A 21265-nucleotide genomic window follows, 5' to 3' on the forward strand; every position below is an offset into this window, starting at 1 on the left:
TGTGGGTCAGTTAGGGCTCTGTTGAAAAAGCAGAGATATCAGACCTGGGAAACTTGTTTTTCCAGAAAATCCGCTAAAAAAAAAATGCAGTCAGATCCCTGTCAGAACTGCCTTTGGATTATAACCGCCACCTTGTTCCCTGTAAGGATGAAAGTCTGAGATTTGGATCATATATGCTTGGCTGTAGCTGTTTCTGTGTTTTTAGTCCAATTAGGGATGGATTTTTGGTCCCTGGGTTTTTTGTGGTTCCTTCTCTCAGGCCGGAAGAATGGGTTAGGAAAAGACCAAAAAAAAAAGGGGGGGGGAAGCAAAGCTGCCGCGGAGCCGGAGCCGTTCTCCCTCTGGCTCGGGAAATTCCAATGTTAATGAAGCCGCCTGGGAAGGGTGGGGGAGGGTTCAGAGAAACAGGAGAGTAGCACCCCGGAATATAGCCAAAGTTGCTTATCTTGCTTGGAATGACTATTTTATCTGAGATTCCCGAGGGGCGTGTCGCCTATGTGTCCTGGCTGTGTGGAGATTGCCCCCGAGGGTCTGGCCCGCTGAAGCCACGGTCAGATCCTCCGCTGCCAGTCCAAAGCCCAGCGTCAAGGTTCCCCTGCTGGGACGCTGCACTCCCGGCTCCAAAATCAGTCGCTGCCTCCCGGGGACTTCTCATCCCGCCAGCCGCGTCGCCGTGCCGCCTCCGCGGACTGGATGGGCCCCCTCCCAGGGTTAGTTCAGGGGAGTAGGGATATGCCCTGTGCTTGCGCCATGACAGTGCCCAGTCAAAAGCCCGGCGCCAAGGTTCCCCTCCTGGGGTGCTGCACTTCCGGCTCCAAAACCAGTCACTGCCTCCCGGGGACTTCTCCCACCAGCCGTGTCGCCACGCCGTTTGCACAGACCGGCTGGGCCCCCTCCCGGGGTCAGTTCAGGGGGGTAGTGCTGCTCCCCTTGTTTGCGCCGTCACAAGATTTTGAGTTCAGCTCCCCTGGGCCCAGACCTAAGCCCGGTGCCAAGGTTACCTGACTGGGACGCTGGCTCCAGGGTCCGAAAACAGTCACTGCTTCCCGGTATTTGTTCATTCTCCGTCTCTAAATCTGTGTTTGTTGTTCAGGGTTCGTAGATTGTTATCCTGCCTTCTTTTTGGCTGAAGGGTCAACCTCAGGAGTGACTTCAGTACTGAGTTAAAAGGGTGTATGGGGGCCATACTCTCTGGATGTCTTCAGTCTCTGTCAGACCAGTAAGTCTTTTTTTTTTTTTTTTTGTGAGTTAGAATTTTGTTCTACATTTTTCTTCAGCTCTGTTTAGGACCCTTTATTGTGATCCCTGTCAAAGCAATCGGTAGTGGTAGCTTGGCACCATCTGGTTGTGCTGGACTCAGCCTGGTGGAGGCTGTGGTTGTTGTGGTCCATTAGCCTGGCTGTACCATTTTTCATTCCCACCAGTAATGGATAACGGTTCCAATTTCCCCACATTATCACCAACACTTGTTATTTTCTGTTCTTTTAAAAAAAAATCTTAACCATCCTGTGAAGCCTTGGTGCGGTGGTTAAGAGCTCGGCTTCTAACCGAAAGGTCAGCAGTTCGAATCCACCAGCCTTTCCTTGGAAACGCTATGGGGCAGTTTTTTTGTTTGTTTGTTTAGTCGTCCTAATGGGAGTGAAATGATACCTCATTGTGGTTTTGATTGGCATCTTTCTGATGGTTAATGATGCTGAGCATCTTTTCATGTGTTTGGTGGACATTTGAATGTCTGCTTTGGAGAAATGTCTATTCAAGTCCTTTGCCCATTTTATGATTGGTTATTTGTCTTTTTGTTGTTATCGAAGTTTTGTGTATATTTTATTAGATTCTTGTTGGATGTATGATTTCTGAAGATATTCCCAGTTGGTAGCTTGTCTTTTCACTTGTTGATAAACTCTTTTGATGAACAAAAGTTTTTAATTTTTATGAGGTCCCATTTGTTTATTTTTTCTTTTGCTGTTTGTGCTTTTGTCATTATGTTAGATAATCCATTGTCAAACGGTAGGCCTGACAGCATTGCCCTCTGCTTGTTCTGCCAAGAAAATTTATGGTTTTAGTTTGTACGTTTACGTCCCTAAATCCATTTTGAATTTGTTTTTTGTTTATGGTATGAGGCATGGGTCTGGTTTAATTTTTCTGCATGTGAAATTCAATTTTCCCAACACCATTTATTGAAGAGAATCTTGTTTCCCCCGTTGAATGGATTTAGCACCCATGTCAAGAATTGGTTGACCAATGTGTGGGTAGCTCATTTCTTTTTAATGCTGAATAATCTTCCATTGTATGGATGTAGTACAGTTTATCCATTCACCTCTTGAAAAATACCTTTTTTGAGTCAATTATGAATAAAGTTGCTATGAAAATTTGAATGCAGGTTTTTGTGTAACGTATGTTTTTAACTCATTTCGGTAAATACCAAGGAGCATATTTGCTGAATCATATAATAAGACTGTTTAGCTTTGTGAGCAACTGCCAAACTGTCTTTCAAAGTGGCTGTACCATTTTATATTCCCACGAGCAATGAATGAGAGTTCCTGTTGCTCCACATCCATACCAGAATTTGATATTGTCAGTGTTTTAGATTTTAGCCATTCTAATATGGATTATACCTCAACATAAAACAAAAATCCTCACAACTGTACCAATAAGCCACATCATGATAAACAGAGAAAAGATGGAAGTTGTCATGGATGTCATTTTACTTGGATCCACAGTCAACACCCATGAAAGCAGCAGCCAGGAAATCGAAAGACGCATTGCATCGGGCATGCTGTAAAGGACCTCTTTGAGGTATTGAAAAGTAAAGATGCCACCTCGAAGATTAAGGTGCGCCTGACCCAAGCCATGGTATTTTTAGTTGCATCATATGCCTGTGAAAGCTGGACAGTGAATAAGGAAGACCGAAGAAGAATTGACGCCTTTGAATTGTGATGTTGGTGAAGAATGTTGAATATACCATGGGCTGCCAAAAGAACGAACAAATCTGACTTGGAAGAAGTACAGCCAGAATGCCCTGTAGATGTAAGGATGGTGAGACTGCATCTTACATACTTTGGATATGTTGCCAGGAGGGATGAGCACCTGGAGAAGGACATCATGCTTGGCAAAGTACAGGGTCAGCGGAAAAGAGGAAGACCCTCAATGAGATGGATTGACATGGTGGCGGCAGCAATGGCATAACAACAATTGTGATGATGATCCAGGACCTGGCAGTGTTTTGTTCTGTGGTACAGAGGGTCGCTATGAGTTGGAACTGACTCTGTGGCACCTAACAACAACAATAGCAATAGGTGTGTTAAGAGCTCGGCTGCTAACCAAAAGATCAGCAGTTCAAATCCACCAGCCACTTCTTAGAAACCCTGTGGGGCAGTTCTGCTCTGTCCTATAGGGTCACTATGAGTCAGAACCAACTCAAGAGCAAAGGATTTTGAACAGGGGGGTGTTGGTATATCTTCTTTGGTGAGCTGTCTGTTCACATCTTTTGCTCATTTTCAAATTCGGTTGTTTTAGGTTGAGTTTTAAGAGTTCTTTGTCTATTTTGGATACAAGTCCTTTATCAGTTATTTGTTTTACAAATATTTTCACCCAGTCTGTGGCTCTTCTTCTCATTCTCCTAACAATCTATAAAAGTCTTGAAGACTTCCCACAAGAAGAAATAAATCTCAGTACATTGAATTGAAATCTTTTGGAGGGGAACTAGCTGTGTATTATTATGTAAATGTACATGTTGACTGACTTTCCAAACCTCAGATTCATTTACACTGCCCTGCCTGACACATAGCCTTTCAACAGGACAGAAAATGAAGTTGGAACTATTCAGGAAGATGCAGATAAGCAAGCTGTTCCCTATAATAGAAACCTCAACATGTTCCCTAATATCATTGAAGGCTGTCCCTTGTTAAACTGTTTTTTTTTTTTCCCCAAATTTTGCTTATAAAGGGAAAAAATTTTCAATTATATGATCGCTTTCATCTCAGTAATTTTGATAGCTTCAATCTGAAGGGGTTGTCAGTATTCCTTTTAATACACTGGATGGTATGTCTTAGGTGAGGGTGTCTAATGGCATCCAGGGATTACGTCTGTGATAGATTGCCCGGGCAGAGAGCAAATGTGTGCCAGATCTGATTAGGGGTTTCCTGATGGCTGTTGCCTATGCCTTTGTATCACTTTGGAGTACGTGGCAGCAAATCTAGCTGAGCATTGTTAGTGATTTCTTGGCTTTGCCTTTTCTGAAACTCCTGGATTACCACAGATTTCTGCCATGTACAGGGATCGTTCCCTTACTCTCTATATGTATCTGCAACAGTGGCATCCATTATATCATAGCTCAGCAAATGTTTCTTTCTAAATATGATTAAATTGAACGTGTCTTAAGTGTGAAAAGCCACCTCTTTTTTTATCAGGGCTGGAGTTGGATAATTCTATGTTATTCGCGTATGAGAATGAGTAGACCTAAAAGGATTAGAGACATAGACTTCTATCCCAGTGGACCTTTTCTGACTTGAAGACTCAATTCTCAGTCTCGTAGCTTCTGTCAGAGTGGCATTGGGTCTATAGCTTTTTGTCTAAGAAAAAAAGAATGGCAGGTGGTATCGTCCTAAAATGGTGACTGAACAGTATGTGTTCAGAAATCTGGCAGCTCAGTATTTTTTTCATTTTTTTCTGGGTACTGTTTCTGCAGAAAGTAAGTCAGCAGGGCTCTCTGAAATGTCTCAGTAAGCATATTGAAGCCAGAGGGGCTAAATGGAGACAGCCTTTAAGAGAACTAAGGTTCTTGGGTGGGAGGTTGTAGATAAAGAGCCAGTAGAAATATTATCTGTTTTCAGTGGTGAAGAATAGTTGCTGGTTCCTATGCAGCCTTTGTGGTGGGCTCAGCGCAGCAGCCTGTGCAGTGTCAGTGGACTTACGTGCCTCTTGGCTGTACCACCTCCCACCGTCAGTTCTCTAAGAAAGAGAAATAGTTAGATTATGGTATTCAATAAACAAAGCAAAGTAAGAAGCTTTTCATTTTCCAGTTGATTTCAGAAACTCCCTTTTTTTTCCCCACAGCGATTCCATTTAGAGACCTAGACAATGAAGCATGCATCAGTATTGAATTTAGGGTCCACCTTTACAGAAGAAGAAGGCCAGGGAAGCTAGAACAGCAGTCCTCTCAGAACATGAACGAGTGTCATAGGGATGACACAAATTCACTGCCTTGCACCTGTGGGGGAAAATGATCCTGATTGCAATAGGAGAGAAAATCTCTTTTATCTGGCACTAAAAACCCCTGCCCTGCATACCTTACAGTCATTTTAGGGTCATCTTAGGAAAGAACAAACTATATTGGTTTGTACGTCTATATTCTACTTCATGAGTATTTTGATTTAAAGAAGAAAAAAAAATAGGATGTAAGTTACAGAAACCTGAATCCCGAGGCAAATTCTGAGGATGTATCAGTAAGAAATGTTCAAAAGTAGCCTTCTACTTCTGCTAAGAATGAGGTCACATCTTTGTTTGGAGATAAATTATGATTAACCAGGATATCTTAACGAGGCAGAGGTTCTTATAAATGTATGGTGAAACAACACTCTAAAAGACTGAAATTTTGACAAACTGAAATACTTGTATTTTAGTGGGTCACAGGTTGGTCAGTTATTGTAAAATGCTAATAGATGTTATTAGGTGCTGTCAAGTCGGTTCCAACTCATAGTGACCCTATGTACAACAGAACAAAAAACACTGCCCAGTCCTGTGCCATCCCCACAATCGTTGTTATTCTTGAGCCCATTGTTGCAGCAACTGTGTCAGTCCATCTTGTTAAGGGTCTTCCTTTTTTTTTTTTTTTGCTGACCCTCTGCTTTACCAAGCATAATGTCCTTTCTTCTCCAGGGACTGATCCCTCCTGATAACATGTCCAAAGTATGTGAGACATAGTCTTGCCATGCTTGCTGCTAAGGAGCATTCTGGCTATACTTCTTCCAAGACAGATTTGTTCATTCTTTTGGCAGTCCATGGTATATTCAGTTTTCTTCACCAACACCATAATTCAGAGGTGTCAGTTTTTCTTCGGTCTTCCTTATTCATTGTCCATCTTTCACATCCATATGAGTCAATTGAAAGCACCATGGCTTGGGTCAGGCGCACCTTAGTCTTCTAGGTTACTTTAAAGAGGTCTTTTGCAGCAGATTTGCCCAGTGCAATGCATCATCTGATTTCCTGACTACTACTTCCATGATTGTTGTTTGTGGATCTAGCTAATAGCTAGAGCTTGTAAAACACTTCTTTATGTCAGTGGTGAAGGAATTTGCTGGATGCCATGTCTGCCTGGCAGTCTCAGCCTTTGTGATAAAGCCTTATCTTCTCACATGGAGAGAAAGGTCCCTTTGGCTGTTTTGATTATTTACTGACTTGCTTACCCATTTATTTAGTTTTGCCTTTTTGTTCCTGCCACAATATGCAGAGAGCCTTGTGGATCCCCTAGTTGTTGTTGTTAGTTGCCTACTCATGGCGCCCATGTGTGCAGAGTAGAACTGTTGCATAGGACTTGCAAGGCTGTGACCTTTCGGAAGTAGATCTCCAGGCTTGTCTCCTCAGGTGCCTCTGGGCTGGTTTGAACCAACCTGTCAGCTAGTAGTTGAGCAAGTAGTTAACCATTTTCACCACCCAGGGACTCCCGAATCCCCTGGTAGGCAAATCTATTCTTTCTCAGTCTCACCAGGACTGAGTTAATAGAATTGTCTCCAAAATTGCAGATCACTGGAGGCATTTTCTGGGGGAAGTGGCTTTACACTTAAGACAGGCAGGGAGTGGTGGTGGAGGGAGTGGAATATAGTCTCAGTACCAGATGCTTTTAAAATAATGACGTTGCCATATGCCAGGGCTCTGTCTGGAGTGTACTGTGTTTTTTTTGAGCTTGAGACCCTGGCTTTGGGCAGCTTTGAGCCTGGTGGGTGAGGCTCAGTGGGACACAGGCCATCCATCTTTCTTCAAAGAGCACAAATGAGGTTTTAGCAAGATGCTGGTTGTAGAAAGTACCAGATAAGCTGATGAGGTAGTTATAAATGTTATTAAAGAACATTTTTTAAAAAGTTTTTGTTGTGCTTTCATCTGGGCAAGAAAAATAGTCTCGAGATAAGAAATTTCATTTGAGAGGGCATTTGTGTCTCCTTACCCTTCAACCTTAAATCGGACCCCGAATGAGATTCTCCGATGGAGATCCCGTAGGGCCCTCATCTTGTGGGTAGCTCAGAGGGCAGCTTAGATCCTGTTGAAAGGCCAGTCTAAGCAGAGGGCATGGAAAAGGTCAACAGGCTAATGAGCTGGAGAGCTGCCAGAGAGCCGTGTGTTTCTGGCCTCTACTTCCCTCCTTCCTCCTCCTTCTCCTTCCCTCTTTCTGTCTCGTTTTGATATTTGGAAATAGTGAATTTTACACAATTTTGAACTGTAACATAATCCTCCTACCATAAAGAGTGCACCTGACTGCTTTGCAAAAGATTTCTATAAAAACTACCCTTTCGTACTAAGAGGAATGACATCGGTTTTAAACCTGTTACTTTGTTCTTGCTTCACTCTTTCCGCAGGTGCATTTGATTGTTGTGGTTATTGAAACTCCTGGTGGCAGCCATTTACTAGCAGTTCTCTTTGTCTTAGGCACAGTGCCTGGAGTAATTGTAGGTGCTTTAAGAACTTCAAGTCCACCTTTAGCAGGCCAGCTTGGGGTATTGACAATACTGTTAAGAAACGGTGCCTTGATGGCAGTCTCTAAAAACTCCCAGTGAGTCTGGTGTCTGTGTGTTGCTTTAGTCTTTACCTTGCACAGCTTTTCATCAGAAGCCTCTTTGGTGTGGCAAGTGTGGGTTGGCTGACTCCCTGAAAGTTTAAAAAAAAAAACCTGGTGAAAGGAAAACTTGGCTTTTAGTCTCACATGTGTTGCTAATGTGTGGGCTGCTCCAGATACCTCAGCCATACTTTCCTATGTGTAAATAGGTCTTATACATGCCCCGCTTGGGAGGATTGAGTAAGATGACATTTGTGAAGAATACCTTTGTAAGCTATAAATTGCTTTGTGAATTAAGACTACTGTCTCTTATAAACAGCACCAGTTCCCAGCCGTGATTAACCGGACTCTCTCATCCTGTGTTTGGAAGAAGCACAAACCTATGAAGAGGGATTACTCATTTTTCCCTTTGCTTTGTATTCACAAGGCCCACATACCTTTTCCTTGCCTTTTGATCCTGTTTCTCTCTCCTTTCCCCCTCTTCCTGTCACCCTCTCTTCGCTTCCCCTCTCCCGCCACCCTATTTTAATGGGGAGATCTATTATGTTGCATTCGCAGTAGAAAGTATAACTGTGCTTGTTAGAGATCATCCACAGATGTTGCAAAGCTGCTGGCCAGAAATGTTCTTTCTTTTCCAGTTTTTCTTCTGCCTCTCCAGTACCTTAAGAATCCTTGAGGCTTGGCTATGAGTCAGCTGAAGCATATGGTAGATTCTAAATTCTCTGACCCAAGTCCTTCTTACAAGCTGGCAGTCACAAAATAGAATCGTGATGTCTCCCGGAATAGTAGCTGAAAAGGGAAATGGAAATGTGGATGTTGAATCCAGCAGCCCTCAAGCCAAGAGTTTGCTCCTCTGTGGTATCCCTGAGGTGCAGAGCAAGAGCTTTTTGCCGTTTCACGTTAAGACCCCTTGACATGTACTTAGGAGCACCTATGTGTGACTTCGCCAAGGGAGGACTTTGGACACAGGAGAATTTTATTTAGCAGATTTTAATCTAACTTGGAAACCCTGGTGGCATAGTGGTTAAGTGCTACAGCTGCTAACCAAAGGATCGGCAGTTCGAATCCGCCAGGTGCTCCTTGGAAACTCTGTGGGGCAGTTTTACTCTGTCCTGTAGGGTCGCTATGAGTCAGAATCAACTCGACGGCACAGGGTTTGGTTTTGGTTTTGGAACCCCGTTGAGAAAGGAAGTGTCTTTGGTTTTACTTTCCAATACATGGTGCCTTATTAGAAGCCAGACTCGTGGCCTTCATGGTACCTTTGCTTTTTTTTAGTAGCTTAATAAATAATCCAGTAATCCAAATGATGAATAAAAATGAAGTTGGTAAATAGTAGACAACCACTAAAAGTGATCAGATCACCCTACCTATTTATTAATCCAACTCTCCACAGATCACTTCCCTAAGAGCCACTGGCAGAGCTCTACTCCAGAAAATCTGGAGCAAGGGCATGGAGGGGGACAGTGTATATCACGCCGGTGCTTGGTATATCTGGGCTGCCTGTGTATGGTAGCTGCTAAGGAATCAAACTGTAGATAAACCTGATTGTTTTAAGATTTTTTTTTTTTTTTTTTGGTGATTATTATTAAAACAGTTGGCTGTTCTTCAACAGTGGTGTTAAAACCATTTCATATTCTTTAGCAGTGGTCGCTGGTGATCTTATGCTTAGCCATGTGCAGGTTGAAAAGAGAAGGCCATTTGAGTTGTAGGGGAATCTGAAGAATAAGAAATAATTGACTTCGTAACATATTCAGCGAAGGTAATCTTTTCAAAATTGATATGCTGATGGGGACTACAAGCAAGGGGAATTCCCCACCCTCAATGTAAGGTCTTTTGCAGCCCCTGGAACAATGTATTTACTGTCTGAGAAGTCTAAAGTGCTCCTTGCCTTAGAAATTCTGGAATCTCCTGATGCTTCCATGTGGTGAAATCAGAATTTACAGTTTTCTACAATTCACGGTAGTGCCATGTTCTGGTGGCACTGTTCAAATGGCAGCCCACATGTTTTATGGATAGGGTACACAGATGTACAGTATGACAGCAGTACCTCCCTCTGGGGCCACTGTGTGCTAGGCACTCTGGTCCTCCAGGGATAGTTGGATCCATTCAGTCTCTTGTTCATTCAACAAGTGCTTATTAAGCTCCTTCTCTGTACCAGGTTATTGCACTTGGTGCTGGTAATTTAGCAAGATTTAGCCTGGATGCTAAGATCTGGCCCAAATCACACTAAGTGTTATCATGAAGATACAAGTTCTGACTTGCAGTGACCATTCCCTGTGAAAGCTTAGTCTTTTAGTAAATTGAAGTGGGTTATGAAATACTACTTCCTGGCAAGCAAGTGAAGTGAAATGAATGGGAATTTGATTCTGTCTAGTCTCAGCTTCTGATACCAGTTCTTTTCTAGCACTTACGGCTCAAAGTAATCATTTATTGAGCCCTTACCATATTCCACGCTAAACTCTTTACATGTATTAATTTATTGAATCTTCACAACTACCCCATGAATTAGGCACTGTTATCCCTACTCTGGACCCCTGGTAGCGCAGTGGTTAAGAGCTTGGCCGCTAACCAGAATGTCGGCAGTTTGAATCCACCAGCCACTCCCTGAAAGCCCCTTGAGGCAGTTCTACTCTGTCCTGTAGGGTTGCTGTGAGTCGGAATTGACTTGACAGCAGTGTTTTTTTATTTTTTATTTTTTTATCCCTACTTTACAGATGAGGAAGCTGAAGCACAGAAAAGTTACAGACCTTGTTGTAGGTCACAGAGGCAGGATTCAAATTCAGGGAATCTGACCCAGAATCCATGCTCTTAAATAATTTACGGTCTCTGGGTAGAAAGGGACCATCTTGACCAATCTCCTGCATGGGTCACTTCCCTGACCATCCCTGCCTGCAAAGCTTTTTTCTTTCCCAGATTGGCTCCTGAGGGCATATTGGCCATCCCTAACTCTGAGTAGGAATTGACAAATGTGGCAGGAGGTCCTGTCTCTACAGCCCCTGATGTGAATGCAGCTGAGTGACCTTTCCTCTCTGAGCTTGTTTCATTACACGTAAAATGGAGATAACGTTCCTTCATAGGATCGTTTAGGGGGTTAAATAAGATAATGTGCTTAGCAGTTTCTGGCTCTGAATAGCGCTTAATAAATATTAGCAATTTTTTATTACCATTTCCCTCTGGCCTCAAAAACAAGCCAGGAAACAGGTTCCGAGAGTCCATATTGTAGGACCCAAGTAGGCAGGCAGTTTTCCTTTGCTTTTGACAAGACAATAATTTTATTCTGTGTATTTCTCTTGACTCTTTTGGTATGAAAAGCAGAGAGGTAAAGCATTATTTGACAGATGTATGGATTCAAGCAAGAAACTGAGGTCCAATTGCAAAGAAATGCCTTGTATAACTCAGAGCCCTGTCTGAGGAGACACAGAGGACCCTAGAGGGCGGAGGACGAACACAGCACAGGGGCTAGTTCCAGAGTCGCAGCCTCGGTTAGTTTACATAGAAGTGTGGATGAGGGTCCCTTGTTCAGTAGGCAGAAGTTTTTCTCCTCTGCTCCAACAGGTATCTGCTGACTAGTGTTATTAAACAAAACTGATTTTCTTGGTATGAAATAGAGTTCATAACTTGTCCAAAGTGAAGAGGTAACTACAGGTGTGTTGAGCCCTTTTCCCCACCTGTTCTGTACCAGACCTTCCTTAAGGATTCATTTGCCACTGGTTGCTTCTCAGGTCTCAGGGTCAGCTCACTCTGCAGGCTCCAAGCCAGAGTGATGCTCCTGCCACCGCTGCTGCCACCACCACTGCTACTACCACCAGCCATTTACAGTTTCCTGCTATAAGGATGTGATCAGCTGTGAAGCTTTCAACTTTCTCGTCTCTAACTGTCTTCAGTATTGTACCTCTTTCTTCTGGTGCTTTTGCCATACAGCCAATGTTTCAAAGAAAATGTTCTGGCACCAAAGTTATAGCCCTCACTGCCTCTCCAAGGAGATGTGAGTTATCCATGGAAAAGAAGATAATTGAGAGGGCTTCTGTCCCTCTGTGCTGCAGAAGGAAGAGTTTGCTTCTTGATAGTGTCCTAGCACCCAAGCCAGACGGGAGACTTTGAGGCACTCATGAGAGAGACTGGACCTAGCCTGCCCAAAGACAGTGCCCCAACCCACAGGCGCCAAGGCTGAAGACCAGTTCCGCCTTCTCCTGTTGTCCTTCCCTAAGCTTAAGCTTGCTCTGTCACACTGCCCCAAGTCTGTGGCTTTAAACAGCCATTTCCTTTTGTTAGTGAAAAAGCTCCCTCTTCTTTATAAAATGTTTCAGCAGCTTGGGGACTGGAAAGGCCCTCTGTGCCTTCCTGTCTCTCTCCATCTCTCAGGGGTTGATGTTGATGATTTCTGTCTTTGTCTTCACAGGGAACTCTAATGATCCATGACAGAGAGGTTACCCTCGAGTACGTACCAAGCCCGGATTTTTGGTACTGCAAACGGGTAAGTGCCAAGAATTTGTTTCCTTGGAAGTAAAGATCTAGCATTATAGCCTCTCCACGTTTCCAGGAATGCCGCCTGGTGGTGTTTATTGTCAAGGGCAAAAGCCGCCTTCCTCTGTTCACTTAGATAAACCGGAGGTTAGGGCAAGATTATAACTCAAGCTTCCCAGCTGCTGCCTGTGGCCGTAGAGGACTTGGACCTACCATGGAGACACTTCACGGAGGCATGTGCTTTCTGCTGATTATGAACTAAAAGAATACTAGTCCCTTGACTTATAACCTCTTCCTGGCTACCCTTCCTAGGTGTGGTCACAGGGGGTTTGGGGTTTAGAAAGGTGGATTTGGGGAGGCTGGTTCTGTGGGCGGTGTATACTCTGGATGTTCAGGAATCCTAAAGGTATAGAACTGTAGGCACCATGGCATTTTACTTGGGAAAACTCCATATTCTCTTTTAAAATGGCATATTTAAAGATTTTAGCTCTTGCAGGTTCATTTTAATTGCAGTGAGCATGAAATATAGTTTTCATGTTCATTGCTACTGCCTAGCTTTAAAAATAATTATGAAAAACATAGAATTTCTAAAACATGATTCATTAAAAATGTTAAAGCACTTGACAAAATTCAGTTAAAAATTTAGTTTGACATTTTTATTAGTCTTAATGAAATCCAGTTTGGATAGCTGTGGTTGTCATCTAGCCAAAGCACTCACATTTCATGAGTATACTGCTTTACGAGGAGTCTCTGGGTGGCACAAATGGTTGAGCACTCAACTGCTCACCGAAGGGTTGGCAGGTCAGACCCATCCAGAGGTGTCGTGAAAGGGAGGCCTGGTGATACTTAAAAAAAAAATCACAGCCACTAAAAACCCTGTGGAGCACAGTTTTGCTCTAAAACATGGAGTCACCATGAATTAGAATTGACTCAGCACAGGTGGTTTTATACTGCTTTAATATGTTAGTTTAGGAAAACCTTTAATTTTTTATTACTATTATAGTAGAACATACATAACAAAAGTTGCCATTTTTGAATGTACAATTTGGTGGCTTTAATCACATTCACAATGTTGTGTGATTATCACTATAGTTTTTTTTTTTTCCAGATCTTTTTTATCATCACAAACAGAAACTCTATACCCATTAAACGTAACTTGCCATTTCCCTCTTTGTTCCCTCTATTCTACCTGTCTCTATGAATTTGCCTCATATAAGTGGAATCGTACATTGTGTGGCCTTTTGTGTCTGGCTTCTTTCACTTAATGTTTTCAAGTTTCATCCATGTTGTGGCATGTATCAGTACTTCATTCCTTTTAACCACTGAATAATATTAGTATCACTTTTTGTTTATCCATTCATCAGTTGATGGACATTTGTGTTGTTTCCACCTTTTGGCTATTATCAGTAATGTTGCAGTGAACTTTTGTGTATGAATTTTCACTTCAGCACCTGTTTTGAATTTGTTTGGGTATATACCCAGGAGTAGAACTGCTGGATCATATGGTAATTCTAAGTTTAACTTTTTGAGAAACCACCAAACTTTTGCAAAGACAACAGCTGCATCATTCTACATTTCCACCAGCAATGTATGAGGGTTCCAATTTCACATCCCTACCAACACTTATTTTCTGGGTTTTTTTTTTTTTTTTTAAGTAGCCATCATAATGGGTGTGAAATGGTATTTCTGTGGTTTTAATTTACATTTCCCTCATGACATTGACTTGGGGCCACAGTGTTTAAGCACTTGGCTCTTAACCAAAAGGTTGGTGGTTCAAACCCACCAGCCACTCCATGGGAGAAAGATGTGATTATTAGACACTAATCAGATTAGCATAAATTTTCTCCTCTTCTGTAGATTGTCTTTACACTTCTTGATAGTGTCCTTAGAAATACAAAAGTTTTTAATTTTGATGAAATACATTTTATCTGTTTTTTCTTTTGTTGCTTCGGCTTTCCGTGTCATATCTAAGAATTTATTGTCAAATCCAAGGTCATAAAGATTTACACTTACGTTTTCCTCTAAGAGCTTTATAGTTTTAGCTCTTACCTTTATGTCTTTGAGCCATCTTGAGTTAATTTTTGTATATGGTAATGGGGTAAGAGTCCAACTTCATTCTTCTGCATATGAGTATACAGTTGTCCCAGCACCATTTGTTGAAGAGAATATTCTTTCTCTATTGAATTGTCTTTGCCCACTTTTGAAAATCAATTGACAACAGATGTGAAGATTTATTTCTGGACTTTCAGTGATCTCTGTATCTATCCTTATGCCAGTACCACTCTGTTTTGATTTCTGTAGCTCTGTAGTAAGTTCTGAAATTGGAAAGTATGAGTCCTTCAACTTTGTTTTTCTTTCTCAAGATTGGTTTGGCTCTTCAGGGTTCCTTGCAATTCCACATGAATTTTAGGATCAGCTTTCCCAGTTCTGCAAAAAGCCTATTGGGATTTTGATAACAGTTAATATTTTAATCTTGGTGATTGCCTCAATGTCACGGGATCATGAGTAATCTCCCCTCCGTGCCAAGTATACTTAGCATATTAGCTATAACGTCCAAGTATTGTTTTTTTTTTTTTTTTTTATAATCAAAGGTCGAGAGAGTTAATGTTAAATGGAAAATTTTGAACTTTCTTTTCTATTAATGGGCAAAAGGCAAAAGTTGACATTTGATATCAGAGTTAAACAGCTAGAGCCAAGGCCATTGCTTTGTACTTTCTGAGCTTGTAAGAAAATAGAGGTGCCATCCTGCATATGCAGCCTCAGTCAGTGCACTGTGATGTAGATTGCACTTGATTTTTTGTTCACAGAGTTAAGCTGTGTTCGCACTACAAAGTGTCTCTTCCCTTGTTTTGGACTAATTAATGTTCCTTCCCCTTTAGCATAATCAGGGTACCTGCCAAAAGCACTGATTATGTATATCTTTCTCCTCCTTCCTTGCCCCTTGTTATCAATGTTTGAGAAAGGAGTTAATAATTGAATTCTCCTCAGTTCCAGCCAACTCTGAATGGGGGTTTCATAACCAGTTCAAGACCGAGTTTTGGGTGCAGAATGGTGAAGGTTTTGGTGCAATAATATTCTATACATCACTCAATGGTCCAATTTTTTTGGTTAAGTTCATTGCCTATAAAAATTCTTGTTCAGGACAAAGGAATTTTTGGCTCCTCCAAAATGCAGATGTCCTCCCTGTTAGAAGGCTGCTCTCAGAAGCTCATTAGATCCTGCCTGCCTGCCTGCCAGCTCTGATTAGTGAGAGGGACTTCAAACCCATCAGGCTTTGAGGTGTTCTGGGGTATGGCTTGTTTGTCATTTTTAGCAGGTGTTACTGTGTTGGATACGCATAAGGTTTTTTTTAGAAGTTTTGGTCAAAGTGAATTCTTTCTCACTGTCCGTTGCAGTGTAAGGCCAACACTGGTGGACTCCGATCTTCATGTTCGTTCTGCAAGGGCCCAAGGGAAGGTGAGTGGTAGTGGTTTTTTTTTTTGTACTGGGTAAAACATATTCTGTGCTTTCCTTGACTTTAAAAAGTTGTCATCCCTAAATACCAAGTCTATCTGAAAGCTTTTAAAAATGTGATGTCCAACTTCACGTAACCTGTTAGTGAACAATTTTGGGTCTCAAGAGTCCCAGCAGGGGAAAGAGATGGGATTGTGGGTTCCTCAGGTTGGGATGTTAGACTGGGGAAGAGTCTACATGGTGTCAGCCTGTGTGATGCCACCACTCCCCTCAACACACACACACACACACACACACACACACACACACACACACACTCACACACACTCTTCTTTCAAGTTACTAAGAATCATTTGCTATCCATATTGTTCGCTGATTTACACTCCACCTAAGTATTTCAGAAGGCTTCAACAAGAAAACATTTATTAAAATATAAACAAGAGAAAATAATTAGGATTAGGAGAATGTATTATTATTATTATAGAGAAATGAACCTACATGCTTTATTCTTCTATAATAATATTACAAATTTAATAATATTATTAACTGCTTGAGTACTTAATTTTAAAGTATATTTCTCCCAAGAGCCTTTAGATAGACAACTTTGAAGAGTCTATCAAAGGCATCCCTAACAGCAGTCTTGTAGCAAAGGCTATTATATGTCTATTTCTGATATTATCCCTTGAGGAAAGGTCTGGGCATGACTGAAGAATACACAGGTGAGTGCAGGAATTCAGATTGCCTTCTAAAGGATCTGTTTCATATGAGGTTAGAAATTAGTGTGCCTACAAAGAATTTCTTAGCTGGGCTTTTAGCCTACAGTGGAGATTCTACTGTAGTGATGGCTGTGAGGTAGGTATTCTGAAAATCTTTGGAGAAAGGATAAAGACCAAACCAATGTGTAGGTTGGTAAGATGAGTATAAGTGAGCTATACGTAGATAGATCTGTTTCCAGCTTCTAGCCAGAAAAGAGGGGGTCTGAAGTCTTACAAAGGAGCCCTCGTGATGCAGTGGTTAAGCACTCAGCTGCTAACCAAAAGGTCGGTGATTCATACCCACCAGCCCTTCTGTGAGAGAAAGATGCGACAGTCTGCTTCCGTAAAGATTTATAGCCTTGGAAATCCTAAGACGGAGTTCTACTCTGTCCTGTAGGGTCGCTAGGAGTCCGAATCGACTAGATGGCAGCGGGTTTGGTGCGGGTTGGTCTTACAGAATTGGAGATGGCTGTCTTAGTACCGTAACACTGGAAGAAGCAAAGCTTCAGGATATGTTTCTACCGAACCCCTAGCCAAGGCCATACCTTTGGTTATTTTGTACCCACATCTGTTCTTTCATGTTTGTAATAGGTCCAGGGTCTCATGAAGGAGTTGTTTATATTTAAATATTTGGAAAGTGATAGAAAGCTCATAAAATTAAACTTTTTAGATGTTTCGTTTCTTCTGTGAACTATTTCATGTGCTGCCTCAATAGCCTTGCTTAAAGCCTTTTGCCAGGAACTGCCAGGGGACTTTTTTGTTCCTGTATTCCTGATACAATATCAAAAGCATTTTAGTATGAGTATCTCGTGGCAGGTAAGGAGAAATCTCAGCAGTAGTGTTTTTATTGTATAAAGCCTGATGGGTCTCTTTTCTGTTTCTGTTTCCCTGGTTACAGAGGTAAAGCAGGAATTAATATCCTACCCTCAGCCTCAGAAAACATCTATACCGGCCCTATCAGAAAAACAGCCCAGCCAGCCCCCAAGGTCAGCTGATAGGGAACCTGAATCCAAGAAGCGGGAAGAAGGACAGGAACCACGCTTGGGGTACCAAAAGAGAGAAGCAGAAAGGTATCTGCCTCCTTCTCGAAGGGAAGGGCTTTCCTTCCGAAGAGACCGAGAGAAGGAGTCATGGTGTGGGGAGACACGCCAGGATGGAGAGAGCAAAAGTAAGTGATTTGTCAGGGCATGTACCAGTTGTAGCATAGATGGCCTATGTTGTGGCTAGAGGCCAGCCACTTCCCCACACCGTAATAGAACTACATTCAGCCTGACTATATAGGCCATTGCCTTCTGTGGGGCTTGTCGTACTAGTTGAAGGAATCTATACCCTCTGAATAGCAAGTGGCTGTACTATACAGCAAGTCGTAATTTTAGATTTCTGAGTATTGGTTGATGAAAAGGAAAGTATGAAATATTTGACTAGCATTTTATAGAACCAGTCTTGCTAGCACAGAGTGCATCTACAGTCACCTGTAATAAAAGATGACAGTTACGGTCTTGGGACTTCAAAAATTCACCTTTCTTTTTCCTTGCTCCTCTCCCGTTTACGCTTCGTTCATCAGCAATCATGCTGAAACGCATCTATCGTTCCACTCCACCTGAGGTGATAGTGGAAGTGCTGGAGCCGTATGTCCGCCTTACAACTGCCAATGTCCGCATTATCAAGAACAGAACCGGCCCCATGGGCCACACCTATGGCTTTATTGACCTCGATTCCCATGCGGTGAGTTTCCTCCACCTTGAAATGATCTAGCAACAACTGGCTATAGAACTCTCAAGAAGGCTTGAGGGACTTCTTTATCACTTGAATTCTGACGTATTACCTGGTAACATAACCCCTCTCGTTCTCTCTGTTGGGTTTAACCTTCACTCAGATGCAGTAACTGCCCTGTAAGTTAGAACTCTGAGTGGTTTTCCAGTACCATTTTTGTTTTATGTCATTTGCAATTTGCCTTTAAAATGAAACGAAAACTTCATTACTTGTCAAGTGTTTTAGTGCCGAACGCTTTAAAATTTTAGTGGATTTTCTAATTTCTTAGGCTTGTTTTTCCCAGTCACTGGCAGTTTTATATTTGATGATAACAGGACATTTCCTCTTCTTCCTCAAAGTATTGCTTTAATAGATTTTCATGGCTTGAATTTTTAGCTGTGGGCCCTTTTTCCGTGGAAATGAAGTAAAGATAGTAATGAAAATCCTTGGCATTTCTTAGATTTCTTGCTCAAAAATCACACGGGATTTTGTAAACCTGATCTGATTTGATGACAATTGCAGCCTAAAAGAAGAGGATTTGAATTTCTCAAATTTGTTCTGGAAACTGACCACCTGTCTACTCTCTTGTCAGTCCTTTGTTAAGAGTTGTCAGTTTTTGCCAATGTGCTCTTACTGTTAAAATTACGACCAGAACATAACATGTAATAAATTTCTCCCTCTAAAGAAAAACCCACGCTCGTTTCTCTTTCAAAGGACATGGCCTTTTCTCTCTTTGGGTTCAAGTGTGTTTTTGATTCCCCAGGAAGCTCTTCGTGTAGTGAAGATTTTGCAGAACCTTGATCCACCATTTAGCATTGATGGGAAGATGGTAGCTGTAAACCTGGCCACCGGAAAAAGAAGGTAAAGCAGAGGGCTGAGGCTCCCTTATGCTGCCCCTACTTGAGTTTTTGGAAGAAAACTCCCATTCCAACTGAAGAGTCAGACATGATGCCTTCCCAGTGTGAGGTTCTTCAGATAAGTGATTATGCATTTTCTTTGTCTGAAGGTTGCCTTGGTCTGACGCTAGATTTGTTTTGCTTCTTAAATAATGGTGGCAGTTACTTTAGTCCTTTCCTTTTTGACTGGTATCATTGGACCCCAAATGATAGTGCAGTCTTGGATGTATAGAAAATTCTTGATATGGAATCCTAAGAAAATGCAGACCTGAAATTCCACTTCCTGACCTTGTTCATACCTTCATAGCACTGGGAAATTCAGTTCCTCTTTACTCCTCCATTCATCATCCCAGGAGTGATAACTGGGAAGCAGTTGCATCAGCTTGGCTAGCTGGCTTACAGAGATTGGGCAGATCTTGCTCTGTCACCCTCCACTTGGTCACTTATGGCTCTGGCCAGTGGCTTTGTAGGAGTCTCACTGCTCTCCTCAGATGTCACCATACTTGTGTGATTATCTGGGTTTGTTCCTTTCCCTGCAAAATGGGTAAAAGAGTTTCTCAGTCAGTCTGTAGAGTTAGGGTAATTTTAGTCACTCCTTAAGTGCCTTTTGGTAGCAGGCTCATGACAGATTATGTTGTTGTTACAGAAACGATTCTGGTGACCATTCTGACCACATGCACTACTATCAGGTAAGCTTTAACAGATGGGGAGTGAGCTGTTAAAATCCTCAAGTGACTGAAGGAGTGGTCTTGAATTCCCTTCAAAAATTGACAGCAGTCAGTAGTGGGTGATTGTTGAGGTTAATGGCTGTTGGATAGTAGCTTTTTTTTTTTTTTAATAGTTGACTTTTGAGTTCCATAATTTTCACTCGCCTTTCTGTGGTAGGGCAAAAAATATTTCCGAGATAGGAGGGGAAGTGGCAGAAATTCAGACTGGTCTTCAGATACAAATCGACAAGGACAGCAGTGTAAGTGAACTTCGTTTTATTTCTATTGTTATCTTTGGCTTGACTTGCTACTCATTACTTGACATCTCTGTGGTCACAAAGTTGGCAAGAAATGCTATTGACTGGGGATACACATCCAGAGAGTGTACCACCTGTGGGTTCTTTGGCTATTTTGTTGGCCAGCAGCATTCTTGGGCTGTTCCTAGTGAGCCCTCAGTAAGGACTTCATTGGATGGGGACTAACATTACCCCTGATTTCATTCCCTCTAGCATCGTCTGACTGCTACATATATGATTCTGCTACTGGCTACTATTATGACCCCTTGGCAGGAACTTATTATGACCCCAACACCCAGGTGAGTTTTGGCCTTTGTTTATTTTGTCAATGATTCTTTTGAAAAAAGCATCCATAATTTGTTACTTCATGGATTTTTTTCCCCCTGGATTCTCTGGATGCTCATTGCATCAAAAGTGGAAAAGTTTAAATCTATGGAAACTTAATATTTCTCCATTCCAGGTAGCTGTTCTCTTGCACTATCCGTACCTCATATCTAGTCTGGTGTTTTTAAAAGCCTAGCTCTTGTATTGAGTTTTATTTATTCAGGTGGATTTTAAAGATGATGACCTTTTGTTAACTGTAGCCTATACGGAAAATCCATGCCTTGTGGCATTACAGGCAAGAGTGGTGCTGCTCTTGGAAAAGTGAACATTGGGTGGTCTGAATGTGTCCTGGGCGCCTGGAGTGAGTTTTTAGATTCTCTGACATAGACTCTTCTTCAGCTTGTGATTCGGATAGCTTTTCTTTCCCTCAGAAGGGAACTGTGTTCCTTAGACCTGAAACTGCTGGGAAAGTGAAACATCCTGTAGACTTACCTGTTTCTACCTGTACCACAGCAAGAAGTCTATGTGCCGCAGGACCCTGGGTCACCTGAGGAAGAAGAGATCAAGGAAAAGAAGCCTACCAGCCAAGGAAAGTCAAGTGGCAAGAAGGAAACATCTAAAAGAGATGGCAAGGAGAAAAAAGACAGAGGTGTGACAAAGGTAAGAAGACGTGTGAGTCTGCTGTCTTTTTACCAGATAATCACAGGTTAAAATGGAGTCATAGACAGAGGTGATCCAGGTTTGAGGCATAAAGTTGCTCAAAAAGTACTGTAATTACCTGGTGCAGGCAGTTCCTCTTGTCTTTTATGGACCCATGCTTACTCTCTCCCTTTCACATCTGTGAAAACTGTGGGGA

At 42.1% G+C, this 21265-nt stretch overlaps 1 protein-coding gene across 4 annotated transcripts in view; it reads left to right on the forward strand.

Moving 5' to 3' along the window:
- Positions 1-21265, forward strand: part of RBM6 (RNA binding motif protein 6) — a 106444-nt gene that overhangs the window by 76337 nt on the left and 8842 nt on the right. For all 4 annotated transcript variants that reach the window (XM_049861755.1, XM_049861756.1, XM_049861759.1 and 1 more), the window contains 9 exons: positions 12162-12236; positions 15622-15682; positions 17333-17602; positions 17999-18159; positions 18950-19047; positions 19729-19771; positions 19968-20049; positions 20299-20384; positions 20923-21069. In XM_049861755.1, the coding sequence (XP_049717712.1) occupies positions 12162-12236; positions 15622-15682; positions 17333-17602; positions 17999-18159; positions 18950-19047; positions 19729-19771; positions 19968-20049; positions 20299-20384; positions 20923-21069 (1023 nt within the window). The remainder of the gene's footprint in view (positions 1-12161; positions 12237-15621; positions 15683-17332; positions 17603-17998; positions 18160-18949; positions 19048-19728; positions 19772-19967; positions 20050-20298; positions 20385-20922; positions 21070-21265) is intronic.

The sequence above is a fragment of the Elephas maximus genome, chromosome 20 (assembly GCF_024166365.1).
Source record: "Elephas maximus indicus isolate mEleMax1 chromosome 20, mEleMax1 primary haplotype, whole genome shotgun sequence".
NCBI classification, from domain to species: domain Eukaryota; kingdom Metazoa; phylum Chordata; class Mammalia; order Proboscidea; family Elephantidae; genus Elephas; species Elephas maximus.